This window comes from Artemia franciscana, chromosome 15, assembly GCF_032884065.1.
Source record: "Artemia franciscana chromosome 15, ASM3288406v1, whole genome shotgun sequence".
Classification (NCBI taxonomy): domain Eukaryota; kingdom Metazoa; phylum Arthropoda; class Branchiopoda; order Anostraca; family Artemiidae; genus Artemia; species Artemia franciscana.
The window spans coordinates 654842-668132 of NC_088877.1; the positions used below are offsets into that span (position 1 = coordinate 654842).

Consider the following 13291-nt stretch of genomic DNA (forward strand, 5'->3'; position numbering starts at 1 on the left):
AAAGACAGGGAAAGAGAAAGAGGGGGAGGATAGACAAAAATCCTATTCCCGGTACCAACTCTTGGTACTTATCGTCTTCTGTACATATTTCAGATATTGCAAATTCCCTCTCCGGCTTCCTAGATGGCACTGAAACAGAAAAATAATTGCTCGATTTGGTTTAATAGATGTGCCTTCTTGGATTCGGTCTTCCAATGATGATTTATGTAAAAAGACTATCAACTTTATTCACGTTTACGACCCTCTGCAGCCTTTTTTCCAGATTGATACTGGCTAATTAGTTCATGTTGTCTTTGTTAGTTTGAATTTTTTTCGCTGTTTATCATTTTGTTTATTTATGATGGCTCCGGACTTTGTGTTTTTTATACTTTTACGAATAATAAAGTTCATTCATTCATTCCTAGCTATGGTTATATATTTTTACCCTTTGTATGGCTATCATAAGACAAATGACAGTCAATCAAAATCAACTTATTATTCCAAAATCTGCAAGATCATACAATTTCATACTACAGCACTAATTTTTTCTTCTATTTCTTCTTCAATCGGAGTGATTTTCTTTTTGCTAACTGGTGCATCTTCTACATAAGACTGGTGATTGACCACAAACTTTTCTTTGCTGCTTCCAGTCCATAAAAGACATCTTGTTACCACATCTGCGCTTCTTCTTCCTTTTACACTATTAATATCCTTTATTATTGCTGCCAAATTACCTTCCAAATGCTCTATTGGGGATGAGAGCTAAATACGAGAAGAATAAGTCAATAAGAGAAGCATATAATAAAGAATAAGAGAAGTAAAAGAGAAGAAGAATATGAAAAAAACTATTAGATACACAACAATTAGGCAGTTTCCGCTCGGTGCAATGGCTTTTTAGGTTGAATTACTTTTAACCTGTCAACACCCTCAAACAATATAAAAGTAGTTTTTTTCTTTCATTTTTTTTCTTATGTCCATGGGGCGATATTGCCAAGAGGGTCGTATCCAGGGGGGGGTATGGGTTTGAACCCTCCCGAAATGTTTGTAAGACTCGTAAAAACGTAACAAAATAAATCTTGATGCGTTAAAAAAATATTATCCCCCGCATGAAAAAAATCCTTTTGCAGTTCTTCACCCCCCCTGAAAAAATCCTAGATACGACCCTGATTGCCAACTTCTAAAACACCTCCTAAGACCAGATTGTGGAACATAATTTAGGCAATCGATTTCTCAAGCGCCCTAGTTCGAACCAAAATCTGAAACTAGCACTTGCATCGAAGCCCAATACTTATCCTTGAAACCAAGTAAAGATCCCTTTTTACACCTGACCCCATCAAATACACAACTGATGCAGCAACAATTAACTCAAATCGGATAAAGCCATATATTTTTAATTCCTGTGCGACGCTCCATATATTTATTATTATTAATAAGTGCCGTCAGAGCACGTATATGCTGGGGTACCTATATCAGTGAGACACATCCATTATTCTCAATTGAAGATATTTTGACGCAGGAACGCGTATCTTATTTTTTCAGTTTTTCGTATCCAATAGGTACCATTGGTACCAAGGAACGATGTCCCCTCATTATATAGTAGTTTTCTAATATCTTCTTGGGATTAAATGGGCGTTTACTTCTTTCAACTGCTATTCGACCTTGGTTGATGGATACATCTCGAATGTTATATTTGTTTTTATTCGAAATAACAAAGGCCATATAACTGATGCTATCTCTCAAATGAGTCACGACTGATTAAATATGGATTTTTTATCCATAATAAAATGTGAATTATACGATTAAATATGATTAAATATGGATTGTATGATTAAATATGGATTATATGATTAAATATGGATTATATGATTAAATATGGATTATACTCTCCTGAAACTGTAGAGCCTTCCTGAAAACAACCGTCCAAGATTATTCGCAGCTGAGGACGTTTAAAAACAGCGAAGGGGACTTTTGATTCCAAGAGGCTGTCCTGTGCAGCTTTTGGCACCAATTGGCAACTTTCTGCACCTGAAACAAGTGCCCCCTCTGTCCTTCCCCTAAAACAGCCTCTGATGCGTCTTCATTTTATAGGAATTTCCTACAACACCCTTCAGAATGAATATACCTCTCCTTATTTTACCTGGTTATTTCACATAGGAATTATTTCATATCTGGTATGTTCTATTTATTTTTCTTCAAAGTGTCGAAGTCGATAAGGACTGATGGTAAGGGAACACCCACTCAAGTCTATGTTCTTTGTAGCGTCACCAAACGAGAAGTTATTTCCCTTTTGGATTCTCTTATTATTATTTTTATATATTTTATATTTACAGTGAGGTATTAATTTTTCTCTTTTACTATCGATGCTTCCTCTTCGATCCCACCCCCCTATCAGGCATTGACAGTTCCTTCTTAGTACTTATAAGTAGGGAAAGTGCCAAGATCATTAATACTATGAAAAATTGCCCCGTGGGCCCATTTTAGGTCTATTTATGTCTAAAAACCGAAGGTTTCAAAAATTATTCATTTGATTGTTTCAAGAGTGTGGAGTTTTTAGGGCACCCCTCCTCAATACCTTGCTCTTCACATAATTTTTTTTTAGCGCTTTTGCAAAACCTTCTTTTCGTTCTAATTAAACGGCCCTTGACTTTCAAGAGTCGTTCTTAAAGAATTGGGACAAAAAGTCATACTTTAGAGTAAAGAGCGAGGTGTTGAGGAAGGAAAAAACTCCTCATATACGTAAATACGTAATATTTTCTGTCCATTTTATATTTTAATGTTGCTCCTTACTTTCAGCTGAAAACAATAGTTTTTTAAATATAATTTCTGGTCTTCTTTATACATTTTTGAGATATCCTGCTCCCTCTCCATGGAAAATTTCCTCCCCCACGGACAATCTCTTTATGGGAAGTTCCTCTCGCGTCAAATACCCCCCCCCCCTCCTGCACACAAGGAAAATTCCATTCTCGCAGGAAATTCCCCCGGAAATTTTCTTGCGATCGAATCGACCATCTGATCGTTTTTCAAATCATGCCAAAAATCCCCCCCTTCTTCGTGGAAAAATTCTCTCGGAAATCTCCGCCCAGTGGAAATCTGCTCCCCCTAATTATTACCCCATGGAAAATTTCATTACGATTGATTTTTCGTAGGATCACGGGATCACGGAAATATCTACAGAATTCCAACCATGTGAAAATTTAACCCGGACAATTACCCTTAACATATCCACATGCAAAATTTAGTCGGCAAAGAGAGAGCAATCTAAATAAAAATAATTTTGTAGAGGAATTCTGAAAAATTCCCCCAACACAAAATTTCTCCTGGAATATCCACCCCCGAAAACTTTCATCCGCACGAAGAATTTTCCCCATAGAAATCCACACGGCAAAAAATTGTCACCCATCCCCCAATAAATGTCTATATGCTTCCCAATAACAAATGCTATAGGCCTGCGCATACAACGGGCAAATTTGATAACTTACAGACCTTTCCCCAGGGGCTGTGGGCGGAAGGGATCAAGTTATCTCCAAAAGCATCGTTATTCAACTATGCTAAACAAAATACTCATGATTTTGACCGGGTTGCTTTGGGGGAAAAGGGGCAAGAGAGGGGGGCTAGTTGTCCTCGAATCTTTTAGGCCACATAAAAAGGCACTACAACTTTCAATTCCGTTCGAACAAACCCCTATCAATATTCTGGAACCATTGTTTCAATACGACCACCCCTGCGAAAAACAAAAACAAACAACGAAAAAAACAGAAAAACAAGAACAAATAAAAACCCATCCGTGAACTTTCTTCTCACAAAAAATACAAAATTCCACATTTTTGGAGATGGGAGCTTGAAAACTCTACAATAGTATTCTCTGATATATTGAATCTAATGGTGATTTTCATTATGCTCCCTTAGCTTATCGAGTGTTTCCTCCCTTTTTCAAAATCAGGCAAATTTTCTCACGGTCGTAGCTTTTGATAGGTAACATTAAACTTCGTGTTTTTTTTTTTTTTTTTTTTTTTTTTTTTTTTTTTTTTTTTTTTAGATTTTGAATCACCATCAAAATTCCATTCTTTTGATGTAATTCTATTGATATTAAAATTCCATTTTTTTTAGAGTTTCGTTTGCCATTGAGCCGAGTCACTCGTTACTTACAGTTCGTTATCATGAATTGTTTACCCAGTGTTAATTTAAATCCCATAACTAATCAATCAGCATGTCAAATAATGTAACTGATAAACTAATCAATTAAACTGATGTACTAAAATAATTATAACTACCTTTAACTGTCCTAAATTAACTAAACTCATTAATTAAATCAAATAAATTAACAAATCATATAAAGTGTTCAACTGATTTTGAATTTAGTCAGTTTAATCTAAAGATCAATTAATCAACTTGACAATAATTCGTTCGCTTTTTATTGATATCCCACAGCTGTTGATTTTTTTTTATTTAGCAACAATGGTTTAGACAAGGTATTGTCTAACAAAAAAGAAAATAGCAGAAAAACGTAAAATAGGCCCAATATTGACATCAATCCAACCATAAACTAACCCCAACTACCTAAGACTGTATAACTTTTTATGCAAGTCTTTTTCTTTAAGAATTGAGATCCTGGTATTTACATCTCTTTAAAATATATGATGCAAAACGAGGTCTGGGAGGGACAGTTGCCCCCCCCCCTGCTCCATAGCAAATTACACCCCTGCTCCATGCCTTTCAAGGACCAGAACATATTCTGCATTTTCCAGCTATGTCTGTTTATTTGTCAAACATAAAAAAAGCAAAAAATTACCATCATAACCAAGATTGCTGAAAAATTGATTTTGGTGAAAAAATGATACCGAAAAAATTAATCAGCCAATTAAATAATTAACTAAGAGACAATAGAAAAAAGAGGAAAAGCCTACAGGTCCAATATTGACATCAATCCAACCAAAATCTTTTTCGTGGACATCACTCTTAGATTCATATTCAATACCATTGATGTATTTTCGAACAAGTGCTCCTATGTCTGGTCCTATTGAACCTATAAAATACGTACATTTTAGCAACCAAAAACATTTAATCACAGCATTAAATGAAAAGCACTAAAGCTTCTAAATGATAAATAATAATTAACATGGTTAAAATTTGTGCCAAAAATCATGAACTTTCCTACTGCCATTTGGATCTGAGTAGATTCACCCCTTCAAAAATAATAAATGATAACAATAATGATAACATGATAATAAATGATAAATAAACTAAAACAAAACTTATGGGTACAAAGACAGAATTCTGTTTGTGTGAGGAGGTCCTTCAAAATATAATTTCTCGTCCAGAAGACGAGATTTGAAAACAACAGATACGTCATAGATTAGATTCTGCAGTTTTTTCATGGGAGCTATGTGGATGCTTTTTTGTTTTTTCCTTTTTTTTAATAGCAAAATAGCATTTATTTGTAGAATTCAGCCGCAATTTTTTCGCCTTTCGTTCAGGCAAGTGTGCAGGTGTGCGAAATAAACTGGAAAGAAAATACTTAGTTGTCCTTGACTTTTGAATTCTATATCTCGACCCCTTGGACCTCTGGAAAAGACCCCTTGGAAAAGGCAATAAAAACTTGTGTGTTTATACACATTGTAGAATAGAAAAGCGGATTCTGGATTGAGTCTTTATGCTTAAGCCAGGTTGAAGTCAGGCCTATTGATAAAAACAAATTATTAAATTTCTCCACTTATTTTGACACCAGACTTGTTTAAAATCAAGAGAACTTGTTTGAGTTCTTCCATAAACAATAGCTCGTTCCCAAGTATTGCCAAATGCTACATCTTCGTAAATTATGTCAATTAATCAAATAGAAAACTACCTATCTTTTATCATTTCAAAAGATTCACTAATCATCCCATTAATTTAAATTAGTCATTTTACCACTAATCTTCAATCTGATCGGTCAATCATAAAAATTACGTTTGAAAGCTGAAGATAGCCTACAACAGTGGTTCTCAAACTTATTTAGACACTGTACCTTTTTTTACCCACAAAACATTTTAGGTACTCCTTCTCAGTTACCGGTAGTAAGTAAACTATAGCCCAAATATAAATAAAATTGCCAGTCCTAGAGTTAAAGGGTTGTTTGATTTTTTGTTGGCCGGCTAAGTTCAACCTAAAAATTTTGCGTACCCAAAGGGGTACGCGTAACATAGTTTGAGAACCACTGGCCTACAAAATTAAGCACTGTATATATTAATGGCGAATTGATCGTGCGTAACTTTGTTCTCATTCAATAGTTTGACTCGAGCGTTAGACACAGAAGCATTGCTTTCGATGAGGACATGGTACAGAAATAAAATACTTCAAACAAAGAGCACTTAACCTCGAATCAAAGACCTCAGAAAGTTAATTTTTCTCAACCATAAAACAGAAACGTAGGTTCTCTCGGCCTTTAACCTAAGGACTTATAATATTAGCTACTATTATAAAGCTGGATTTAGGGTCTACCAAAATCTCCCTATAAACTCATTAAAAGAGGGTTTTCCTTTGGGAAGCAGGAGGGGGAAGGGTGACGCCCCTCCTAATTTTACAAGTGTTTTGGCTCATCTTTACTGTGCCAGGATGTTATTTACGATTCTGTAAAATGAATTGTATTACATCAGGTTGATTCGACAGAAAAAAAAGGAGGGAATAAAATTTGATCTTGTGTCTACCTAGGCCGAAAAAACGTAGACACATCAGCACTAGACATGTAAAAATTCAATTCTCATTGTTCAATGTGGAGCACTATATACCCTTTAGTTAAATTTTCGACAATGGCTAGTTACACGGTGTATTTTCTATTTCAATTCGATATTTTAGTATATGGATCTGAATGAAGATTCATATTTTCAAATGGGAAACATTTGTCACTAGAGGGTTTCTATAGTACGCTGCGGTCACTTTCCGTCATGTATAATAAAGCACGCCGTCTGGTTATGGACACCAACCGTTCTTCACCAACACAGCTCTTAAGTCTACGGTCTATTTACATTATTTCTTGTGCTTCTTTTGTCTTTGATCAACTTCACGGCAATCTTCCAAAATCTCTTCGGAAAACTCCTATGTTTATTTCTGATTCAGCTCCATATAGCCTTCGTTCTTCAAATAATATCCACATTCCGCCTACCTCTACTGTTCGATCAGATTTCAATCCCCACATTGCTTGTCAACAGGTCTGGAATTCACTACCTTCTTCAGTGCAGAAATGCCACTCGTTTTGGACTTTTAAAAGGATTCTTAAGGATCATTTAATAAAGAATCAAATAGATTAATTAATTTTTTTTTCTCTTCTGAGGAGTTGATGGTCCCTGTGTTTTGTTAGTGGTGTGTGGTTTTCCTCTCTGCACTTTGCTCCCAGGCCTCAGGTACATTCTGTATGTTTTTTTTTGTTTTTTTTTTTTTTCGTTTTTTCTCCTTCTAGTTGTTGCTTATATTGTATCCCCCATAAATATATTGCCTGTAAACTGCTATATGTGATTGCCTATATTGAATTTATTGCTTGTATAATATTTTTTTTCTTATTCCCCTTGTATCCCTGGCCATGGAGCCTTTCGAGGGGAATTATGTGTATTGTAATTCGATTTTGAATTGTATTTTGTATTGTCTTCTATTTAATATTAATAAACTTCTCTCTCTCTCTCTCTCTCTAGACATCCTCAATTTATTTCCGGCAAATGAAAAAAAAAAATTATTGCCAGCTACGGGTCGCTCTTTACTAAGTTGCACCTACTGGTATGGCAACGATATTTTCTGTAAATTCAAGACCATATTATATTAAATGATTTTTTCCTCAGATTATAAAATTAACCACAGGCAATCATATCACTATCCACCCTTTTATTACGCATCTCTGCTGTCAGTTTAATTGATGAAAAAGTACAGCCGAAAGTTTCTGTCAAGAAACATTTTGAATTTCAAGAAACATTATCCAAATCAACTTTTTTCAGGTGCTTTGATTTGTAAAGTTAATATAAATTTATAATTAAAATAAATGCTACACATCTGGAAAAATGTGATTTGAAATATAAAAAAAATCTAATATTGGGTTAAGATGCTACTCAAGTAATCGGGGAATTATGTTTCTGAAACCTAGAGTCAAAGAAAAACAGACTCAATGAAAGGTAAAGAAAACCAGAGTTTTTCCAAGGTTAAGCGAGGAATAGACTTGTCTTACTTAATTCACTTTTACGAATACTTCGAAAGAGCATTAAATAGGGCATTGGATAGCATATTTCGATTCGGTACTATTTCAACGGTTTACCACTTTTAAAAGAAACATGTTAATAAAAGAAAAGTAGTAGTATTAGATTCACTATTTTATGCTCTTTCAAAATATCATGATTACCTTTCAAAGAAAGCACACGCACAACTCCCCCCCTACTGGTCACAAACCAGTGAAGAAGGCCAAAAGTCATGCAATCTTTTTACAAGTAAACTCTCTATTTCCCTGTGTTAGCTGTTAGTTACACATACAGACAAAATAAACAGACTAGGGTTATTTCTCTTGGTTGACTAATATAATAGATTTATATATATCTATATATATTAACTAAAGGAATGTAAACTAAAGTAATCTCTCATATATATATATATACAAATATATATATATATATATATATATATATATATATATATATATATATATATATATATATATATATATATATATATATATATATATATATATATACATATATATATATATATATATATATATATATATATATATATATATATATATATATATATATATATATATATATATATATATATATATATATATATATATATATATATATATATATATATACTTAAGTGACCTTTAACCTTTAAGTTTTGATCTTTTTTGATTTGATTTTTTTGACCTTTACGTTTTTAGTAAACCCTTTCATGATTTAAATCCATCTGTATTTAAATCTCTCCAAATATCCAGAATGAAGCAATGATAATTCTTTTTAATGTTGAGCATGGATCTTCAGTTAGACACTTTATGGGAATTCGGGAATATATTCTTCGGATCAACTTCATATAATTTCTATTTCTAATATTTGTCATGATTATTTATACAATAGTTTACCTTCAAATTTCTCTGGTATTTTTTTCAACTAATTCCCAATTTCATAACTATCCAACCACTCATTGTTTAGATTTTTCATGTGAATTTCGTCCTACGTCAAGAGCAGGTTTCAGCATCCGTCATACTGGGTCTTTTTTTTCTTATGCTCTTTTTTTTCAATAAAAAAAATGTCGATAGATTGGATATTTAATTTTCGTAAGTTTCGGGTCAGATTTGGATAATTCTTCCGACCAATAGAACTGTGTTTAAAATACATACTAGCGAATTCATTCTCTCCAAGATCCTTATACAAGCTGTATCCGCCCATAAAAATTTGATGGTTTCAAATTATTTATTTCCCCTTGTTGGGGTCCCGATACGTATAACTAGTCATTCAGCAACTATAATAGATAACATTTTCGTTAGTTCGAAGTACCTGAAATCTAGTGCTGCTGATGTTCTGGTATTCCCATGTTCGGATCATCTCCCAGTTGTAGCTTCTGTGCCACTAGTAATTGCCAAGGAGAAAAAGGCAGAAAAAAAGCAAATCCGGCAATTAAGGAAGCAGAATATGGGAAACCTTGCTGAGGAACTTAGTAAGGTTTCATGGAAGCCAGTTTTTGATGAGACAGAAGATGCATCTCATGCATTTGATATTTTTATGAATATTCTCCAGCCGATATATGATAAAACATGTCCACTAAAAGTGTTGAGAAATACAAGGGAATCACCGAGAAAGCCGTGGGTTACATCAGAACTTATTCAGATGTTTAAGAAGAGGAATCTACTGTATCAGTCATTTTTAGATTGCCAAAGTGCTGATATGTTTGAAGAGTTCAAAAAAATAAGAAATCAAGTGAATACATTACGAAGATCTTGGGGAAACAAAGGGGGACTCAAGGGGAACATGGAAGGTTTTGAGAGAAGTGTTGGGTAGTGACAAAAAGAAAAATACACCAACTTCACTAATTGTGGATGGAAAAGTCTATGAAGGCAAGCAGAGAATTGTGAATCACTTTGGTGCCTACTTCTCGATGATTGGTGAAGTGGTTCAAAAGCAAGACCAGCCACTGAGTCAAGGAACAAGTGAGGAAGCTTTCATTGATGATAGAGGCCTGAGACTAATAATGGAGGCTGAAGAAACGAATATGCAGGAGTTGAAAGAAATTGTAAGTGACGGTATAAGGTAGTGACGGTAGTCAGGTAGTGACGGTATAAGCCTTAAGACATTCAAGCTTATTATGGTTTATCTCCTACCATGCCTTGTTTTTATGATTAATTTATCACTGAAATCGGGAGAATTCCCGCAAAAGCTTAAAGAGGCGCGAGTGATTCCTCTTCACAAAAGTGGCTCAAAGACTGATCTGACTAACTGGAGACCGATTTCTCTACTGTCGGTGTTCTCGAAAATGTATGAAAAAGTTATGCATAAAAAGCTTTATGCACATTTAACAAAACATGGTTTTTTAAGTGATAGTCAGTTCGGATTCAGGAAAGGACATTCTACTGTTCATGCTATGCAGCATTTCTTGATTTTCTGAATACATCAATGGAAAATGGTGAAATGACTTTATCGGTTTTTATAGATTTTAAAAAAGCGTTTGACACGGTTGATTTTAAAATCTTAATTGATAGGCTAAGGTCACTTGGAGTCACAGGTAGTATTTTAAAGTGGTTTGAATCTTATTTGATAGGGAGGTCGATACGTGTATGTTTTGATGATGTTATATCTAATAAATTTTTTATAAGTTGTGGTGTTCCGCAAGGTTCTGTTTTGGGTCCCTTACTATATCTTGTATATGTAGATACTATGCGGTTTTATGTTCCGGGTGTTGTTAATACTTCTTTCGCTGATGACACGGTATTTTCAGCTGCTGCAAGAAATGCTGATGATCTTGTGAAGAAAATTAATCAAGCTTTAAGTCATCTTTTAATTTTTACAAAGATTAGCCGTTTATCACTGAATGTTTTAAAAACTCATTTTATATTATTTAGTAGGAAAGGAAGTCCAGTTGATTTAAATGGAAAAATATTTCTTTGTAATAGGCCATTGAAACAAGTAGCTGTGGTGAGATACCTTGGTTTCCAGCTTGATCAAAATCTGAATTGGAAAGCACATGGTAATCAGGTGGCAGCTAGGGTATCTAGAGGGCTTGGATTGATTCGGCGTCTGAGAAATCAGTTACCTCATTCTGCCCTTTTAACTCTTTATCATTCTATTGTCATGCCTTATATTTCTTATGGTTGTGTGATATGGGCTGGTGGATTTTATACAAATTTTAAACGTGTTCAGGTTTTACAAAATAAAGTTATTAGACTACTAGGAAATTATGTCCATGGTGAAAATGATACAGTTAATAGCTATAGAAAACTTATGATCTTTAATGTTAGCCAACTTCATGATTATCAACTTGCTATATTTGTATTTCAGAGTATTTATGGTTTGTCCCCTGAAATTTTTCGTCAAATGTTTATAAGGAATCCTTCATACCACAGTAATGAGACTAGAAATATGGATGATTTGGTATATGAGTGTCGCAGCTCTCAGAGGGGAAGTTTTGGTCCCAAGTTTGCTGGACCAGTAGTGTGGAATTCTTTACCAATGAGTATAAGGTTATCCGAAAATGTTAGCCAGTTTAAGAGTAGACTGAAGAATCACCTTCTGAGTAGAAAATAAATAAATAATTTAAATTGGATGGCTTATTGATTTGTTTTTTAAGTGTTGTTGTTTTGTTTTGTTTTTTTTTTTCTCTTCTTATTCTTTGTTTTCCTGTTGTTTTCTTTTTCCCACTTTTTTTTTTTTTTTTTGTTAATGTTGTTGGTATTGGTGCTCATTAATGTTTATCAGCCACTACTAACAAGTCTCTGACTTTCTAAAGTGGCTGATGTGTTTTTTTTGTATATTGATGATATGTATAATAAAAGTGTCTCTCTCTCTCTCTTATATCTTTGGTTATTGCAATCAGGAAGAAATGCATGCTTTAATTTTATAGTTTTTTCGTGTTTCTAACTATTCAGTTTCTTTTTTTTGCTTATGCTCTGAAGTATTTCTTTATTCATCCTTACCTAGTCTCGTGGCAGGAAACTTTGTTTTCAGAAGGCCTCTCAAAGGTACGATTTCTTCAGCCATATTATCATGAGCAACAACGTATTTGAATTCTGCAGTACGCACATCCCCTGTCTGAAATCAGAATAAGGGTTTAACACATTATTAAAGATCTCTTCCTAAGGAGTTCTTACGCGTAGTTCATTCACACACGTGCAGAGAGAATATTTTCAAAGGAAGGTGGGAGGGGCTAATAAAAGGAAGGTGGGAGGGGCTAATCAAAGGAAGGAAAACAGGTGGTACTTGAAAAATCATAGAATACAATAAGCAAAACACCCTAACTTTGGGGAGGCTGAACCCTCACCCCCTTTGTACTAAAGTGAATAACATGGCAAATTTTGTCTTTTTTAAGGAATCATCATACCGGGAATAATAAGCTGAATAGAAAGGCAAACGAAAGGCACCGAATCTTGTCAAACATATTATCGACCTAATATGTACATTCTGATAATTTCAAATGAAAAAGTAGATATACACTGACAGCATTAACAATAAAAAAAAAAATCGACGAATATTTCAATTTTAGTTTTGGTCTATCCATTCACCAATTTTCCAGAGTAAGTCGATGGACAAATTTCAACACGAATTCAGTCAAATACTGTCTTTATTTGTCTTTTACAGGCAAAGTTTGTCATGTGAACTAGAAGTGAGCAACCTTTAGGGTCACCCCAAATAAGGTGGCTCTGGTCCTACCTTATCAAGTCATGCACGTAACTGCCGTCGACAGTCCTGACTGAAAAAAGTAAATGAAGATACGGCTTGAATTCTAACCACTCTCAAGCTTTTAAAGGCTCGTTCAGACGCATAGACAAATCCCGAAAAACCGATTGTTACAATGAGAAAGTTTTTCCGATTGTACAGGTTGGTTTTAATGCTAGAATTTTTTCTTGGTCTCCTATGTATCTTGAAAAAAACAAGAAAAAAGACCAAGAAAAACCGAAACCAATCGGTTTCATCTGTCGTCGAGTAATACTAAGCAAAAAGTTTTGAAAGTGAAAAGCGTGTCAATTCCTAACTACTCTTAAACATGATTCCAACCCCCCGGAAAATGGCTGGCGACGTCCTAGAAGGAGACCGCGCAAGAGGTGAGGTGATGTAATAAATCAACGACACCTCACCCGTAATAAGAACCCAAACGATGC

General features: G+C 34.3%; 1 protein-coding gene across 1 annotated transcript in view; it reads right to left on the minus strand.

The window, feature by feature from the left end:
- Positions 1-456: 456 nt before the first annotated feature.
- LOC136036675 (large ribosomal subunit protein uL1m-like) overlaps positions 457-13291 on the minus strand; it is a 42952-nt gene continuing 30117 nt past the window's right edge. Inside the window, exons 5-7 of the mRNA XM_065718983.1 lie at positions 12110-12224; positions 4884-5002; positions 457-741 (exon numbers count right to left, since the gene is read on the minus strand). Of these exons, the coding sequence (XP_065575055.1) occupies positions 505-741; positions 4884-5002; positions 12110-12224 (471 nt within the window). The 3' untranslated portion in view covers positions 457-504. The remainder of the gene's footprint in view (positions 742-4883; positions 5003-12109; positions 12225-13291) is intronic.